This window comes from Orbicella faveolata, unplaced genomic scaffold (genome assembly GCF_042242905.1).
Source record: "Orbicella faveolata isolate gen_17 unplaced genomic scaffold, um_ofav_v1 contig_47, whole genome shotgun sequence".
NCBI lineage: Eukaryota > Metazoa > Cnidaria > Anthozoa > Scleractinia > Merulinidae > Orbicella > Orbicella faveolata.
In genome coordinates this window covers 16,055,423-16,072,468 of record NW_028301577.1, presented here as the reverse complement: position 1 = coordinate 16,072,468, position 17,046 = coordinate 16,055,423, and the positions used below count along the sequence as shown (strand labels likewise).

Genomic DNA, 17,046 nt, shown 5'->3' with positions numbered 1-17,046 from the left:
GGTGTCAGTTCCCCCTCCGCCCCCTTCACGCGGTAAGGTGAATCGAAGAGCATTGCGGCCCCTGGGGACGTCAAGAGACGCGTGAAACAGACACGTGCATGCATGATCCTTTATTTCGGTAGACATTAATTTGGTCAAGGAAAAAAAAGAAACAGTCGGAGACACCTCTCTCTTCTCCGTTCCTGGAGCGATGAACTTACAATCTTAGATCTACAAAGGTATTTTGACTTTTTTGTTGTTCCAGGACAAACTAGCGGAGGTCTATAAAGCTGAGGTCTTTGGATTGGTAGCCTACGAACAGGCTCTCGTACGTTGCGGCAGGACCAAAGTCGATAAGTCGCGAGAGATGCGTCAGCGAGCGAAACGAGCTGGCTTCGTTCGCCGACAGCTTTGCTCGCGCCGCCAACGATGAGAGCCTGCTCGCAGGCTATTGGATTTGGAGACACTACATCACGGAAATTAGTATCACCCAACTAGTGGACTAATGCAAATCCTGCATTTTGATTGGCTACGCTACTAGGGGACTATTAGCAATAGTCATCGAGTAACGAAATTGGCACCATCGAGCGTGACGCTTTCTTTCGTTTTATTCCCAAATAAATATTTCTCCAACTTGCTTTTGCTAACTTTATTATTACCTTTTCTGTCCGACTAGTTGGATGATACTAAAACATTTAGACCCTTCGCCCTCAAGGGCCACGGGTCAATAGCCCATGAGGCGAAGCCGAATGGGCTATTGACCCGTAGCCCTTGCGGGCTACGGGTCTAATTGTTAATTAGTTACTAATACTAGTGGTAACCACAGGTTAGAAAGTGCGGGCCTTGATGCAGTTAAGGGAAGGTACTGGGGAGGAAGTTTTTTTATATTGGAGAATGAAGTGAAGTTGAAGGTTTTGGGAAGTTTGCTATAAGGTGGCATAAGTGTGCTATTTGAGATTTATTATATAAACGACGGTTGTTTATTAGGTGTTTGACGACGTATGGAAACAGTATCGTGATGTGTCCAAAAGTAGGGTATTTTTTTACGCGTATTTGATATCACCAATCATATGTTGTCAAGTTTGCCTTGTTTCAATGTTAACGAGTCCATAAGCTGCGGTTGTTTATTAGGAGTTTGACCACCGAGGAAAACAGTATCGCAACGCGTCGAAAATGACGATAATTTTTTTACGCATGTTTGATATCACCAATGATATGTTGTCAAGTTTGTCATGTTTCAATAGTAATGAGCCAAAGGTTATTGATCTTAAGTGGAAACATACCCGGATCTTCCTCGGCAATCTTCGCTAATCTTCGGGAAAGTTCGGAAATACCGTGTGACATTTGGGCGATATTTATAAATCTTCGGAAATCTTCGGAAAATGGTCGGAAACTTTCGGAAAACCGTGAAAAATCCTCGTAATTGGTAGGCTTATAAAATGAAGAAAATAATACATGGTTGCTTGGAGATAGGAAATGTTATTTCTCTTGTTGAAATCTATATGTCACTCGTTTGCTACGCTCACTTGTGCGATGTCAAGTTGAACACTCAGAGAGAAATTCCATATCTGCTTGTGCCCATGTATTATTTCCTATATATTTGTGTTTCTGGTGAATGAGGAATAAGTCTAATAATTGTTTGTGAGAAGACAACAAGATTTATTGAAAAGTACCAAGTTGTAGAAATGAACATAACAAAGATAACCTGGTACATGTAACTCAAGAGTATAAATTAGTACACTTTTCAAGCATTTTCACTAACAGGTGAAAATGTCACTAATAAAATTGGAAAATTTTAAGTGTTACTTTAACTTTGACTTTGATATGTGAAAAATGTCTCTCTTAGATAACATGAAATGTGAAAAATGTCCTTAAGATAACTTGAATATGTAAAAAAATGTCTCTTAATCGAACTTGAACAAGTGAGAAATGTTTGTGTTAAGATTTAAATAACGTTATTTATATGGAAAATTTTTCACTAAGATAACATGAACATGCAAAAACAGGTTTCTGTCAATATAAGTTGAACATGTGAAAAATGTCCCTCTTTAGACAACTTGAACATGTGAAAAAATGATTCTTTTGATAACTTGAATACTCTACAATGTCTGTTTAGTGTCACTGCAACCATAAGTTTTAAGAACTATAGGTGCAAAACATTCTAAAAAAATTGTCATTTTACAGGTGAATGTTCTAAAAAAACATGAACACAAGTTTCACTCTCAATTAAACTGCAAGAGATATTGACATGTAGCAAAACAGATCTAATCCAAAACTTCTAAGATGAAGTTGGATTTAGTGTCAATGACAATGCTTACATTTTCCAATTCAAGGAGTCCTGCTTTGAGTTCATCTGTGGTGTTGTCTGAAGAGAGATTAACTTTTTTGATAAGAATGTTCATGACATCTGTAAAGGCAGTCAGCCAGACATCTTTCCCGTCAATTTCAGCACAGAACCGAGCTGACATCCCCCTTTCCGCCGCTTTCACTTTTTGGCAGGTGCCACATGCAGCACAAGTGATCACTTTACAATCCACGGCATACGGCATTTTCTTTTTGCAGTTAGCAATTTGGCAAAGCATGAAAGTGTTCACTTTGTCAGTGAATTTAAATTCATTAACTGTTATTTTCTTCTTAGGGACCGTTCATTTTTTATAAGGTAGGGGGGGCTGGTGGGATTTGGGGGGGGGGCCCATGCGAAAAAAATGGCTTTCGAGGGGGGGCCATCCCAAAAAAATAAGGGAAAAAGGGGAGGTCACGTGAAATATTTTAGTAAACCTTTAAAATGGCATAACGTTTGAATATCAAAAAAATTGCTATAGAATAAACATAGAAGGCAGGATACAAATTTATTACAAACTTTCCTTCTGCTTTAAAAAAACGTTTGGCCACAAAAAGCATTTGTAGCTACTGAAAAGAAGTATTTAACACTGTTATTTTCGAATGCAACTTTCACTGGCACTCATCTTCATCTTCGCTGTCATTGAGTTCTTCGTCGCCGCTTGTGCTGCTATGGGAGTCTCTTTCACCAATGCTGCAAGAAGCAGCAATGCTTTCCGTCAGAGTGTACTCTTCAGGGTACATGAAGGTGTAAACATAATCTCTGACTTCCTGCTCAAGATTTGTGGTGAAATAATTCCCTTCCAAGAGCTGTGCGATGTATGGCCCATCTCTTCTAAATAACAACGTGGCAACATCCTCAACTTTAAGACACTCTTCCGGGACGGCCGTTCTAGGAGGGTACACAAGGCATTGTGGAAGATCATTTCCTAGCGGGTTTCCAACACAGATTCCATAAACTCATTGGACGTTGTTTTCAGTCCGCTTCCTCTTTCTTTCATTTGACTTTCTGCAGTTTCCTTTTTTCCTTCTCCTTTTGTTGATGTGCTGTTTGAGTGTGCCCTTGAATATGCTGTTATAATTGCTCTTATTTTCTAGTGCTTCCATGTCCTGCGTGACCTTCGTCAACTTAGCTTCTATACATTTGATCTGTTTTACATTAAAACTGTGGGCAAATTCTTCGCCCTGCTTTAAAGCAAGCCCATTGGACTGAAAGAGTGTGGAATCGTGTTCCTTTACATCTTTCAATATGACATTCAACTTTTCCACAATTGCTCCGAGCTCTTTGATGGAGAAGTTCAGTTTTCTTCCATCACTGGGCTTCAACTGGTACCCTGGCACGGAAAACTCACCCACCCTTTCTGAAGAGCCATCCGCACTTAGAAAGATTGCTTCTTTTGCTTGTAAGATGTCAAACTGCCTGGATCGTTCAGCTGTAAACCTTTTCTTAAACGACTCGTCGCTTTTGCCATTATTGCGCATTTTGGAATTTTGCGCATTTAAAAAGCAGCAAGAGTGAGAAAGTAAAGGCAATTGTAAGACATTCATGCTTGCAGCAGAAGAGTCCTCTCAGAGCTGGCCAACCAACACGGAGAAATGCCAGGACATTGACACAAAATGACAACAGGGCAAGTGCTGACAGCAGTGAAACAGATGAAAGTGACAATGATGAGTATGACAGTGATGCCATTGACTCTGGGGGAGAAGATGACTCAAATGACGTCATTCTTGCATTCATCAATTCAGAGGAGGAAGATGCCAATGAGAGGCCAAATGCCACACGCTCAGGGCGAGCCATAACTAGGAGATCCGAAATTGACTTCTCTTTCTTTTGATTTGTTTTTTAAACAACAGCTCTCTGTCGTATAGGGATTGTAAATATTGTCTTCATAGTGAGCACAATAACGTGAAGTAGGGAGATAATAGAGAAATATTAAAAAAGTTGAAATCTAAATATTGTTTGTTCAATTTTTTGGGGGGAAGGGGGGGTCATCCCAAAAAATGACCGCTATAAAGGGGGGGCCATGTGAAAAAATTGGTAAGCTGAGGGGGGGTCATGCGATTTTTAAATGGTGCTTCCCAAATCCCACCAGCCCCCCCTCCCTCATAAAAAATGAACGGTCCCTTAATGTTAGATAACAACTCCTCTCCTTTTAGCTCGTGCATTACTGCGTCAATTGGCGTGAATGTGGTTGCTATCGTTGTTCTCAGATGTGTCTTGCGATTAAAGTTTTTAACACTGAGGTTCTTGATTTCATAGCTCTGTCCACTAGTCAATGCTGTAATGGTATCATCCCAAAGATGGATAATTGCATGGCCAGTTTTGTCTTCTAGCACACAGTCTTCCTTGACTCTTCCTTTGGAACCATTCCTTTTGGAAAGTTCTTTTAGGTCCAAAGAACCCATGGTCAACGTGGCTTTGACGTTTACTTTTTGGTTTCTGCTAAGCTTATTGAGCTGTTGTAAAGTAATATCTGTGGCAGATGTCTCGGGAAGGTTGGATGATGATGCACTGCCTGCAGAAGCTGGCTCTTTGCAGGGATCAAATTTAATGTCACTCGAATTAGCTTTTATGAGTGAGGCATACTGGTTAATGAAGATTTGGCCATCATCATCCCTGGCACTCAATATTTTTGAAGGTGATTTTGTTTTCTCAAAGTGGATGGCTTGCTGGTGTGATTTCTGGTCAAAGCCAATGGCTTTAGTAAACTTATTCCGTGACGTTTGGAAGGTGAATGTGTAGTAATCTCTACCAGTCTTTGCCTTTTTCATGGGTGACACCGAGTGCACAAAACCCGGAGGAGTGTCTGCAAAAACAAATATACAAACAAGCATAAGTAAGTGGAATTGAAAGATTACAAACAGAAAATTAATTTTTTTTTGTTAAGTGGCAAAACAACAATCAGAATACAAACCTTTTCGCTTTGCTGCCATGGAACTGTAAATGTGGCAGCACTGAAAAAATAAAAAAGGAAAGAAAAGATATGAAAGAGATTAAATTTAATGAATCAGTTGTATAAAATATTACTTAGTATGAGCAACATGATACACTTAAATGTTTCATCAAGTTATGTTCATATAATAATGGTCATAATAAATAAATTATTCTTTTTTTACAATATATTTGTTTGAAAAAAAAGAAAAAGTTGTTTGCAGTAACCTACTGTATTTTTTTAAAGTAATTTTATCAATCTCGTTTAGTAATAGCAAAAGTATATTAATTATAATTATGAATTGAATGATGAAGTTATTAGCTCATTGATTTGTAGGCAGGTGTTAGTAAGTGAAATTTGAGGTGATATGATTTGCCAAGCTAGAAAGGCGCTCCCCTTCTTGAAACCTGAATTGAAAGTTTGATGCATTCTTAATGGCCTTCAAGCGTTCAAATGACATTGGCTCAATAAGACAAGAGTCAAGTGTTTTCACCCTACTGATTGCAACATATGTCATGCCTGCTGTTTGTTCTCATGAACCAATATCGATCCAAGCTTTTCCTAGAGTAAGTCCCTGGCTTTTGTGTATTGTAATAGCCCAGGAAAGCTTTAATGGTAATTGCTGTCTTTCATGAAAAGTATCAGGTAAATGAGATTTAACAGTGATAGGGCACACTGGGACACATTTTGGTAACAATTCAGTAAATGATGGCCCTGCATAATGGTCAAATTTAACCATAACTGCTATTGGTAAATCTGGCGGCGAGTGATTCTCTGCAAATATGAGGTCTACAACTTTTCCAGTAGCTCCATTGCATAGTCCAACCTCTGGCCACAAATTCATTGTAAGCATTACTGAAGCCTGTCTGGCAAGAAATAAGATTGGTACTAATCCAGACATTTCATCCGAAGGTAATGATTTAGCAGTGGAAGATGAATGACGAGCCTGAATGCAGGCTACTGGTCGAGAAAGCTTCAGCAGTTGTTGGTGATTGTATTCAGCCACTTCATCCTTACCATAAAATAATTTTATTGCATCATCAAATTCATTTAAATTAGCAACCAGTGATGGCTGACGAGATAAAAGAAGCCTCCAGTCTTCTTCCGTAGAATCACCAGTGCGAAGGCGCATCAATAATTGTTTAAAGGCAACCTGCATAGTATCAGAGCCCTGCACTCTTTGATTCACAGATAATCTAATTACTTTATCAAACATTAAATATGCAACGTGGCCTTGTTCACCAATAGGACCTGATGGCTTTGTGTGATATAAAGGTTTGTCTGCAACAGGTGGTAGCTGTGCTGGATCACCTACCAAAATAATAGATTTTCCTCCAAAAATTTCATCCTGTTGTCCAGTTGCTTGCCTACATCGTTTGTCAATCCAACCAAGCGATGTCTGGCCAAGCATAGAATATTCGTCAATCAATATATATTTAATATGACACAATCGGTCTTGCAACCTTATAAGAGACTGCCCTTTAAGATCCTTGTTACCTCTTGGACCAACAGGTAAATTTAATACTGAATGAATGGTCTTGCCATTAATATTGAATGATGCTTTTCCAGTAGTGGCAGTAACAGTGCAAGATTGTTGTAGTAGAGATTTCAAAGCACTAATAAGGTAACTTTTGCCAGTTCCTGCAAATCCATTTATTATTAAAAGTAAGGGTGGTTCTTGGCGAGGACTTTCAAAGTGTTGTTTAACTAAATTGTATGCAAGTGCTTGCATGTTGCTGAAAGTATTGATGTTTATGTTGTCATCAGGGTTGCTTAAAGGTTGATAAATATATGTTTGCTTTTTAGAATTTATCCAGGATGGCATTTCAGCTATTTGTTGTGAAGTATATGGATAAGAGGTTGTCTGCCAATAGGTAGAATTGTTAGTATATAGTGAAGAAGCTTCAGGATCAGTTGAATTATTTGAGTGCGAAAAGTCTGCTAAGATCATCCATTCTTCACGTTGCTCTGATTCAGAAGACTGTTCATTTTGTAAATCACAATCAGAATAATCCTGTAAATCTTCAAGTTTGTCATGCCAATCGGGTACATGGTTTTGGGCATACTCTGACTGCAAGAATGTTTTCCATTCACTAATGAATAAATTATCATTTTCCTCTTTACTTCCCCATGCATCTTCTGGTTTTGTTTTCCATGGCTTAAATCTCAATAATTGATATTTACAGTACAACCCAAAATTAGGGCTTTTTATGCTTGAAGAATATGTAGGAAAAACCCTTGGAATTAAGTTTTTAGGCTGATTCACTAATTTGCCACTTACAACTTTGTACTTTGTTGCAAAGTCAAGAAAGTTCATATCTGTCAACTTACATTTTAAATCTGCCTCATATTTGTGTCGTTGAGCATATGTATCAAGCAAACTATCTGTTGTTACTACTTCATCAGGTGCGTCAGACAGGTTAAGTCTATGGGAACCATTTAAGTTCACAGGAAGAACAATGAAGGATGAGCTAACAAAATTGAGGGAAAGTAAATGGTGCATTGTTTCCTGTGCAGAAAAATCTCTCTGACCTAGTGTTTTCATGACAGTTTCCTTGATCATTGTTGTGGCATCAGCATTTGACTGAGAGTTCTGAACAATAGCACTGAATGTGTTCTTAAGCATGTGAGACCGTGTTTCACTCTTCGCTGCATACTTTGCCAGATACTCTACACAGGCCTGGTAATTAACAACAAACTGAATATCACAGTTTGCACGCCAGCCTTGAAGCTGAAGTCGTTGGTGATTGTTTAGTCTAGAGTCGTTCCTTTTGGTTGTAACTTGCATTTTATATTTAGGTGTGTTATCCTTGGAATGAATTTCTTCAAATTGCAATGAGGTTTTCTCACAATGTTCAAATGGAAAATTAAACCTACATTTGGGTTCTGTTTCATTTCCTTTTTTCCTTAAACAATAGCTGGTACTACATGGAGTGTGCCTTTGAACCATGTTTAATAGATCAATGTATTCACTGTCAGATTCAGATTCTTTGATATTATGGTAGTATTTTTGACAAGGATGAATAACCGGTTTTATCCAGTTGCCTTCATCTGGAGGATCTGGGTTACAGGTAGAGAGAATCCAATTACAATATTGACAGATTTTTTCACTAGCTATTTTCCCATTAATAACAGTTGCACTATCAGATGTACTTTCATCTTCAGAAACATCTGCCAAGTATCCTTTAAGTGCAGTGTCGCTCAATTTGCACAAACCTGGATCATTGTTTAATTTTGCAACACCGTGACAATGAATACTACCTCTAGACTGATATTTGAATCTATACCAATGCCATTTGGCATCAAGTGAGTTATATAACCAGTGTTTAATGAAGCTCTTTAATCTTTCAGTATAGAACCAATCAACTATGTGAGGGTTATCAATGACATTCTGACGTCGTACATCAGAAGAACTTTGAAAAAGGGCATGTAATTCTGGCCAGTGCCTATCTGCTGAGGAGAATGTGAAAAACAAAGTTGGAGGACCCACATGTTGTATGATTGCTTTTAAATCTTCTTTTGCCTTGAACCAATAAGCATCTGAACCAGTTATATTGGTGATGTACCGTGACAACTTTGACATTAAAAGGTTACTTTGATTATTCCTAATCATATCTCTTAACTCTTGCAATGTTAAATGTTTTTCTCCAGGATTTTGCTTAAAAAATATTCCAGTTTGTTGAAGAATTTGTTTACGCTGAATCATATTTAAAGCCCAGTAAGAAAATTTTGGATGATTTGCAAAATGATAGTGCCATATATTATCTTTTTTCTCTGCAAATTTAATAAGGTGTTTAACCTTTTCCTTGAGAGTGACATTTTTTAACAGGGATGGGTTTGTTGGATCCCCTTTACTATCTGGAAATAATGTAGGAAATGCCAGTGTAGCCAAAAATGGAGTGGTAAACTCATTTAAAGGATTGTCACTTGAACTTGGCCAGTCAATATGACCTTGGAAAACTTGCTGATTTATTAAATGTTCTTCTTGTTGTTGGCTATTATTTACTGGAAGAAAGCTTGAAGTATCGACATTTGGATTATAAACGATGTCGTCTTCTTCATAAACAGGGCCAGGATCTAGACTGCAGTTAAGGGTATCATCGATAACCGAATAAAGAGGATTATTTCTCAAAAGCCAATGTATCGCATCTGATACTACTTGTCTTCTTACAACAAGATTTTTAAAACTATTTCCTATCCCTTTTTTCCGGACAACAATAACAGGTAAATCTTTTGGATATCTTGGGAGAGAATGTGCCAGTTCTCTAACGTCCTGTGGTATATTTATACAATGCCCTGAGAAACCTCTTTGCCCTCCTGGTTTGATATAAACATGCATAATGGGAAGAGCACGAGCAATTAGCATTTCTTCCACTGGAGTTAAACCTCTTAGTTGGTCTGGTACAGCTGAAGGCACCATTAGGTTTTCAGTGGAAAATTTCTTTGGAAGATCCTTTTCTCTAGACCATCTCGCACACTGGTAGTTATTTATAGATTTTGGAGTGGATTTTAAAGGCCATGCTTCAAAACAAGATTTACATTGGTAAATAGTATAATTGTTTGATTTATTAAAATTTGCTATGTTCTCCTTTGCCCATGGCTGTTCATGTAGAGGAGCAAGATTTTCTGTGCAGCAGTTTGATAAATATTCTTCTTTTGAGACTGTTGCATTAGGAAGGGATTCTCTAACACATACTTTCTTTTTTCCATGAGTTTCTTTATTTTCCTTTCTTTTATGTGTAAATTGATACCTGGATCGGTATGCTGCTAGCCTCTCTTTGCGGTGAGCATCTGTTTCAGATAATTTGAATTTGAGATATTTAAGAGCATTTTTGTTTGTATAGTGTGGCTCTGTAGAAACGTAATGTAAATCCTCTATGTACCCAACAAACAATACTTTTGTTATTTCCTGGCCACCAGATGGAGTAATTGTTGATCCTTCTGGGCATGAAAGCCGTGATTCAATTATATGAATGACAGAATGAAGTTGATTGGCTACAGCCTGAATAATTATATGATCACACCATGTCCCAGGAGTGCGCATTCTTTGCAAATACACTTTCCATGAATTTTCAGATACACTTTCTACAAACAACTCAGGATGCTGTTCAAGATATTTTACACCTGCTTGCCTTATTTCAATGTGAAACTCAGGAGAACCATAATACTGATGGGAGACTGATCGGAAAAAGCAATCACCACAGCCTCCAACATCAACTGGCTGTAAACCCTTCTGTAACAGTCTATCAACCAGACGATCATAGGAGCTCGCTGCAGCATCAATCTGATTTGACTGGTTATTTACAAGTAGAATTCATACCACCAGAAAGAAATGGAAGTACACATTGTTTTCTTACGAATATACTTTTATTTCTGGAACCTTTTTTGTTGGAGTTAATTTTTTGAGCATTTTTCTTTAAATAGTACTGACCAAAACAGCTTTCACCAGAATATCTGGCAATCCAAAATGTAACCTCACTTTTTTTGCAGAAGTAATGCAGTTCTGAAGACCTTGGAACCTTTTGTTTTAAAAGACGTTTTAATTGTTTTCTCTTCTTTCTATGATTAAACAAACTAACGAATTTCCGTTTAGGAATTCTAGAAGGTTCTCTGTCTCTCTTCCTGCGATGGGATTGCTTAGAATGAACAAAACACATGCTTCTACAATGGTATTCCTTAGTAGGCTGAGCAACCAACATACTTTCAAACACTCTCTTCTTCTGGGCGGCATAATTAAATGGAAGCACAAATTGACTTTCCAACGGAGCAGAACAAAACTTTCTCGGCAGTACCGGCAATGCTAAGAAAATAACTGGACTCCATTTTGTTAGCCGTGATAGTTCTAGTTTAGGCTCTGCGATTGTTTGAATTATTCTGGCTGATTTGATGAGTGGTGACCAAACTGGGTCAAATATTGGCAAAACTGTGCCGTCTTTTGATTCGACTTGTGGGCTAACACAACCAGGTGACCGAACTGGGTCATCGCTTTTTGACAAAACCGAGGCTTTACTCTTTTGTATGCATACTTGTTGAAAACGCAAAAAAATCGGTATGGTTTATGATGATCGAATTCTGTTCGCGGATATTCTATTTCTCCCTAAGCAAAATATCGTAAGGAATTTTTTTTTAAGAACCTTTACATTTCACAACACAGCAATCATTGAACATTGGAATGTGTTTTAAGTTTTTCAATGTTGTTGTCTCATGTTTTGCATTATTTAACCCACATGTGGTACTTCTTTCCTAAAAACGATGTTTTTCTTGATATTCTATGACAAACATGGCACCAATTTGTTGTGAATATTATCGGGTACCCAGGGCTCAAGGCTAACACTACTGCCAACTAGCCACACATTTCAGTTTTGAATAGTAGATTTTGCACTTTCACTAGCCATTGTGACAATCATGATGGAATGGAGTACTGGTCTACTGGATGAAAACAAAATTGAGAATTATCCTGACAAAGTAAAACTGAAGAGAATAGAAACTAATGAAAACAGGGAAACTATGAGTGGATTTCATGGAAATAATTGCCTTAATAAGCATATGATAAATATTTAACTATTAAAGGGAGATAAAAGAAAATGGCAACACTGATAAAAGTATATCAGAGATTGAACATAAGCATATCCAAGAAAAGCAGGATTCATGTTTGTGGGAGTGAAATTTTCTTAGTGATTATTATTAACATTTTAGATGCAACAAGAAATGTCCAAGATTGACCACTCTTATAAAAAAGTCAGTGAAGCTGTGTATGAAAAAGGCTGGCTGGTGCAAAGTTAGTTTTGGCTAGTGACACCAGTCCTGTTAGTAGCCATTACGCCAGTGCACCAAGAGGTTAGTCTTGTGTCCTGGGTACTTTTGAAAATAAGATAACAAATTAACCTTGCAACATTTTAACATCTGTTTTGATAAGCACCTGAAAAATCTACAAGGCAGAGTAGTGCACATGGCAGTTATCAAATGCCCTGATTTCTCTTCAGTTTAGTTGCGTTGCTAGAAGTTAGGCATTCTGTAATTCAAGCAGTTTCTGAGTTTTGTATATCAATGAAAAGGAAGATGAGAAAATAATTTACTTGATACAGGGTGAGGTTTTCTGTTGTAAATTGAGTTGCAAAAATACTTTAAGGGCCATAATCTCCTTTACCCAGCCCACACACATGTAGTATTATGCAATTGTCAGTTGCCCAAGTTTAACTGTCACTAGTTCTAGAGCCTCTTGGAAGACGTCTACTCCCATTTGACTTGATTATCTTAAGGGATCTAGCCTTTCCAATACAAATGACTGCACGGAATCATGTTGTCCCAGGTCAATTTCTTCAACTACAACATTGTTATCACTGTCCAATGGAGTTGGACCATCAGGATCATCACCATAGTATTCAAAATCATATGACTTTCCATTTGAAAAGGGGTTTTCAGGCTGCATCATATGATTAAGCCACATTTGGTATGGCAACCAGTTTTTTTTTTGTTCTTACATTTTGGTGGTTAAAAGCTTCAGTGAACTGGCAAAGAGCAAGGTTTATCCTTGGTTGAAAAACTAAGTGTAAGGTGGAAAGATGCACTGAATTATCAGTGTCCAGGATGCCTGACAATTCCATACTACAAAAAGTGTAAAAGTACAAGTGGGACGCACAACGGAAACATCCCTCCACAATCTTTCAATTCGTTGGTTGTGTTGATGACCCTGCAGTGAAGCTGCCCCTCTCCTCTCTTCTAACCTGCTCCATTGTATCGCACACACCAACGTTTTCAACACCATGATCTACTCGTACTCTCGAAGGCCAAAATTCTCCGTCTCTCTTAACGGCATCCAGAAACAATTCAAGAACTGTTTTCTGCTTTATTGTTGGCACTACATTTCAAAACATTATTCTCCGAGAAAATCCGTCTATACAGCCGAATTAGTAGTTTCCATCGGATCAGAGAGTGATGTCCATCCAGATGCCAAAGCGAATTTACGCACCCCATCTCAAGACAGTATTTTGGGGATCTAATTTTGCTAACCTTTCTCTTATTCTTCTCCGTTGAACCCGTAACCCAATGGACTTAAAGAAACCTGCAATGAAATTATATCCATACTCTTGAATGATTTCGGTTCCTTATCAGGTAAGCTGTTGAAACCCCTCATATCTTCTCAGCCATACTCTGTCAATCTTCTGTGAATTGTCCATCTCCAAACTCCAATCATCTTTGTTATCGTAGTCCAGATGAATCCTAGTCCTCAAAGTTCCTCGAGCACCTCAACAGGAATTTTAAGAAATGGTCTTCCATGATTCCAACTTCTGAGTCAAAATTCTCAAAAATTATTTCCGTTTTATCCAAGATGTCTGCAAGAAACTTAGGAAACTCAACTTCTAAATCTAGTTCTCCTTCGCCCGCCATGTTTTCAGTGCTCTCTAGTGCTCAGTTATTCTCGTTCCTGTTGGCCGCGCTCGGCCCAGGAAGATTGCATCAATATTTGAGGCATTGGATTGAATCAATATTTGAGGTATTGGATTGAATCAATATTTGAGGTATTGGATTGCATCAATATTCGAGGTATTGGATTGAATCAATATTCCAGGTATTGGATTGAATCAATATTTTAGGTATTGGATTGAATCAATATTTTAGGTATTGGATTGAATCAATATTCCAGGTATTAAATTGAATCGTGAAAATTAAAAGATTGAATTGAACCAAAAATTTGATTTACCATTGGATTGAATGCCTTTTTCTATCTTTAAATAAAACCGTTATTTAAAGGATTAAACATATGTTGCAAGGATTAAATTTTGCTACAAACGGCTTACCATACCTCGATCTCAGGTGACAAACTTTAGTGATTGACAAACTGTAGCGATTGACACATTTTCCGCATTCCGATCGTTCTTAGTGGAAGAAGAAAATTTTCAACTTCCGCTTTCTGTTCGCTCTTTATTAACGTGGCGCGCACGCGTAAAAGGCAATCCGCTGGTCACTGTCAAGATTAGGGTTGCGGGCCTCTCTTGGGCCCGCAAACAGTGAATTTGGTAGAAATAGCGTAAGGTATGGTCGGGCCCATCGTATGGAAGAATTGCGGTCGTTTCGCCCGATGGCCCATTCGCCCGAAGACGTTTCGCCCGATCTCGGAGTCGATTCGCCCGAAAAAAAAGTCGATTCGCCCGGACCAATAGTCGATTCGCCCGGACTAATAAAATCCTGGATAATCCTTATGTTTTGTTGGCTTAACTTATCAAACATAAAGCATTTAACGTTTCCTAATCTTTGGCGATGCCAGTTAACCGTTGACTTCAATTTGTCACGCGTTTACTGTAAACGAACGCTGCCCATGGATACATCTATTTATCACGCCGCCAATAGACACTTCGTTTCTTGCACACGTCAAGAGAAAGGCTGTTGATCAGCTATTCAAGCAGCGTCAGCAATTGTGGAAGAGGTACTACATCTATCAATAATGTTTGAGTCTGATAGGACTAACGACATCTTAGGAACAAATTTCGATTTCCATTGCGTTTCAAATGTACTTTCTAAAATAATATAACATGGTCGTAACCAGGTATATTTTTTCATCGCTGATCCCAAATTTTATCAATGAAATAGCTCAACAGATGCACGCGCGGACTATATTGTATTATTTATTACTAATTATGTGCCCTTTCTACACGCAGGTTCTGCTAGAGGAACTAACGCCAGAACCATGTCCTGCACTGTCTAAGCCGCTGCACCTGGCGAGGGCGGCGAATCGACTCCGCCAGCGTCTCCGCCCCGACGATCCAGCAGACCTAGACTTTGAGATCGAAAAGGACCATCTTCCATCTGGTTTCCTCCAAGCCGATGTATGGACAGGCTGTCCGGACGAATAACGACCTTAAAGGATGGCACAACGCTCTCAATCGACGCGCCGGGGGCAAGGTACACATCCCGTTTTACATCCTAGTACAGCACTTGCACAAAGAAGCGAAGTTGTGCGCCTCGCAGATTAGGCTTGTGTCTGATGGAAAATTGATGCGAATTCAAAGGCAAACCTACCGCCGCCTTCAAGGCAAGATATTTGAACTCTGGGACCAATACGCGTCCAAAGATAAAACAGCAGAGCAGTTGCTTAGAGCCTGCAGTCAACTGTACGGACCAGTTCGGTCATCTTAGATCAGAATCTTTCTTAAAAAGATGTTGGTGTATAAGGTCCTACAAATCGAGCTTGAAATTGTTAGTTGTTCGCTTCACTTGAATACGTAGATTTCTTTTTGATGTAGGTTAGTGTATAGGTTAGGATAATATCCTAATAAGATGTTGGTGTATAAGCTCGGATTAGGGTTTCAAATAGAAATATCTGTTCCTACAAATCGTGCTTGCAGTTGATAGTTGTTCGCTTCACTTGAATACGTAGATTTCTTTTTGCTGTAGGTTTGACGTAAATATTTATTCGCTGTATATATTTCATTGTCAATAGGGTTCATATAGGTTCATATAGGTTTGGATACTATCATGTAAACAGGATTTTTAAATCATATCCAATAAAATATGACGTTACTTAAATCATAGCGTGGTTTCTTGCATTTTTAGTAGACATTTGCATATCGCAATCGATAACGCAATACGGTAGAATGTGATCCTGAAAAGTTCTGATAAACATATCCAAAATAAGACGGTTAAATATACTACAAACAACAAAAGGGAATACGAATAACGTATCTATGGACAGAGTTTGTTTGCAAGAAACGCGTGATAAGTCGAAGTGTCTGGCGTGAAAAATAGATGTATCCATGGACAGCGTTTGTTTACAATAAACGCTAAATTGAACTTAACAATTTACTGGCAGCGCCAAAGATCAGGAAACGTTAAATGCTATATGTTTGATTAAGTGAAGCCAACAAAACATACTTGATTAACCTGGATTTTATCATTCTCGTCCCAGTGCTACTCGTCTTAAAATGTCGTTTCTCCGACCACGTGACCAAAAGAAACGGAGGCTCTGGGGACGAGAATGGGCGAATCGACTCAGAAATCGGGCGAAACGTCTTCGGGCGAATGGGTCATCGGGCAGGGGCGGGGGAGAACACTCGGCGATGCCTGGCACTTTTTTTGTGTTTGGATCATCCACCAAAAAGTGACGTCACATCCGGTAAAAAAGCGGGCTGAGCGGCAAAATCAAATTTGAATGCGACATAACCGTTCTCTCGGTAAGTAAAATGGTTATATTTCGTAATCGGCGGGATATTTCTAAAGTTTTATTTGGCCATGAGAAACAAAATTTTGTCGTCTTCCTCGTCATATCGTTTGATTGAGGAAAAGAACGATTATTTATTCAAAAACATGCTGTTTTGAAGGCGTGTGTTTTTACGAAATGTCGTCGTTTCTTCTTCGCTGAATTCCACAGTAGCCATCGTTTGCGTGGAAATAATGATTTGTAGGTAAGTTGTACTCAATTCAAATATCCTATTCTCTTAGGTAGGCATTACACTAAGGGAAAAGCGCTGTGTCAGTTTTCTAGACGTAGGAGAACCTATTTAACAGAAGCCCATTTTTCAAATTTTCCCTTGACAAACACTTGAGAGTAGAGGTTGACACGTAGAGGTGTTAATCGTATCACACTGTAAGAATAGACCCACACACATAACGCGGCGGAACTTTCTTGCTGATCGACACTAACGCAAATTCATGTTCTTGCTTGTGACTCAAACTCAGTGGTGTTATAAATTCTGTTACGATTGGTTAAGAACCTTGAACAAGTAATCTTAACTTTTCCCTTGGCAATTCCTTAATTGGTAAACGCTTCCTTAAACATAGGCAGGCCGTGAACCCCTTA

At 38.6% G+C, this 17,046-nt stretch overlaps 1 protein-coding gene and 1 pseudogene across 1 annotated transcript; both read right to left on the bottom strand.

The window, feature by feature from the left end:
• Positions 1-1,614: 1,614 nt before the first annotated feature.
• LOC149097343 (uncharacterized) lies at positions 1,615-5,388 on the bottom strand. Its single transcript, XM_089280318.1, has 3 exons — positions 5,235-5,388; positions 4,448-5,126; positions 1,615-2,616 (listed from the first exon to the last, which is right to left on the bottom strand). Exons 1-3 carry the CDS (start codon positions 5,251-5,253, stop codon positions 2,244-2,246), a joined length of 1,071 nt encoding a protein of 356 aa, XP_089136444.1. The 5' UTR covers positions 5,254-5,388; the 3' UTR covers positions 1,615-2,243.
• A 48-nt stretch (positions 5,389-5,436) lies between these two features.
• On the bottom strand, positions 5,437-10,546 carry LOC149097342 (uncharacterized; annotated as a pseudogene).
• Positions 10,547-17,046: the final 6,500 nt, after the last annotated feature.

Coding starts and splice junctions, on each gene's coding strand:
- LOC149097343 (XM_089280318.1), bottom strand. Junction 2,617..4,447: donor GAGGAGTTGTTATCTAACAT/TAAGGGACCGTT, acceptor ATGAACGGTCCC/TAAGAAGAAAATAACAGTTA.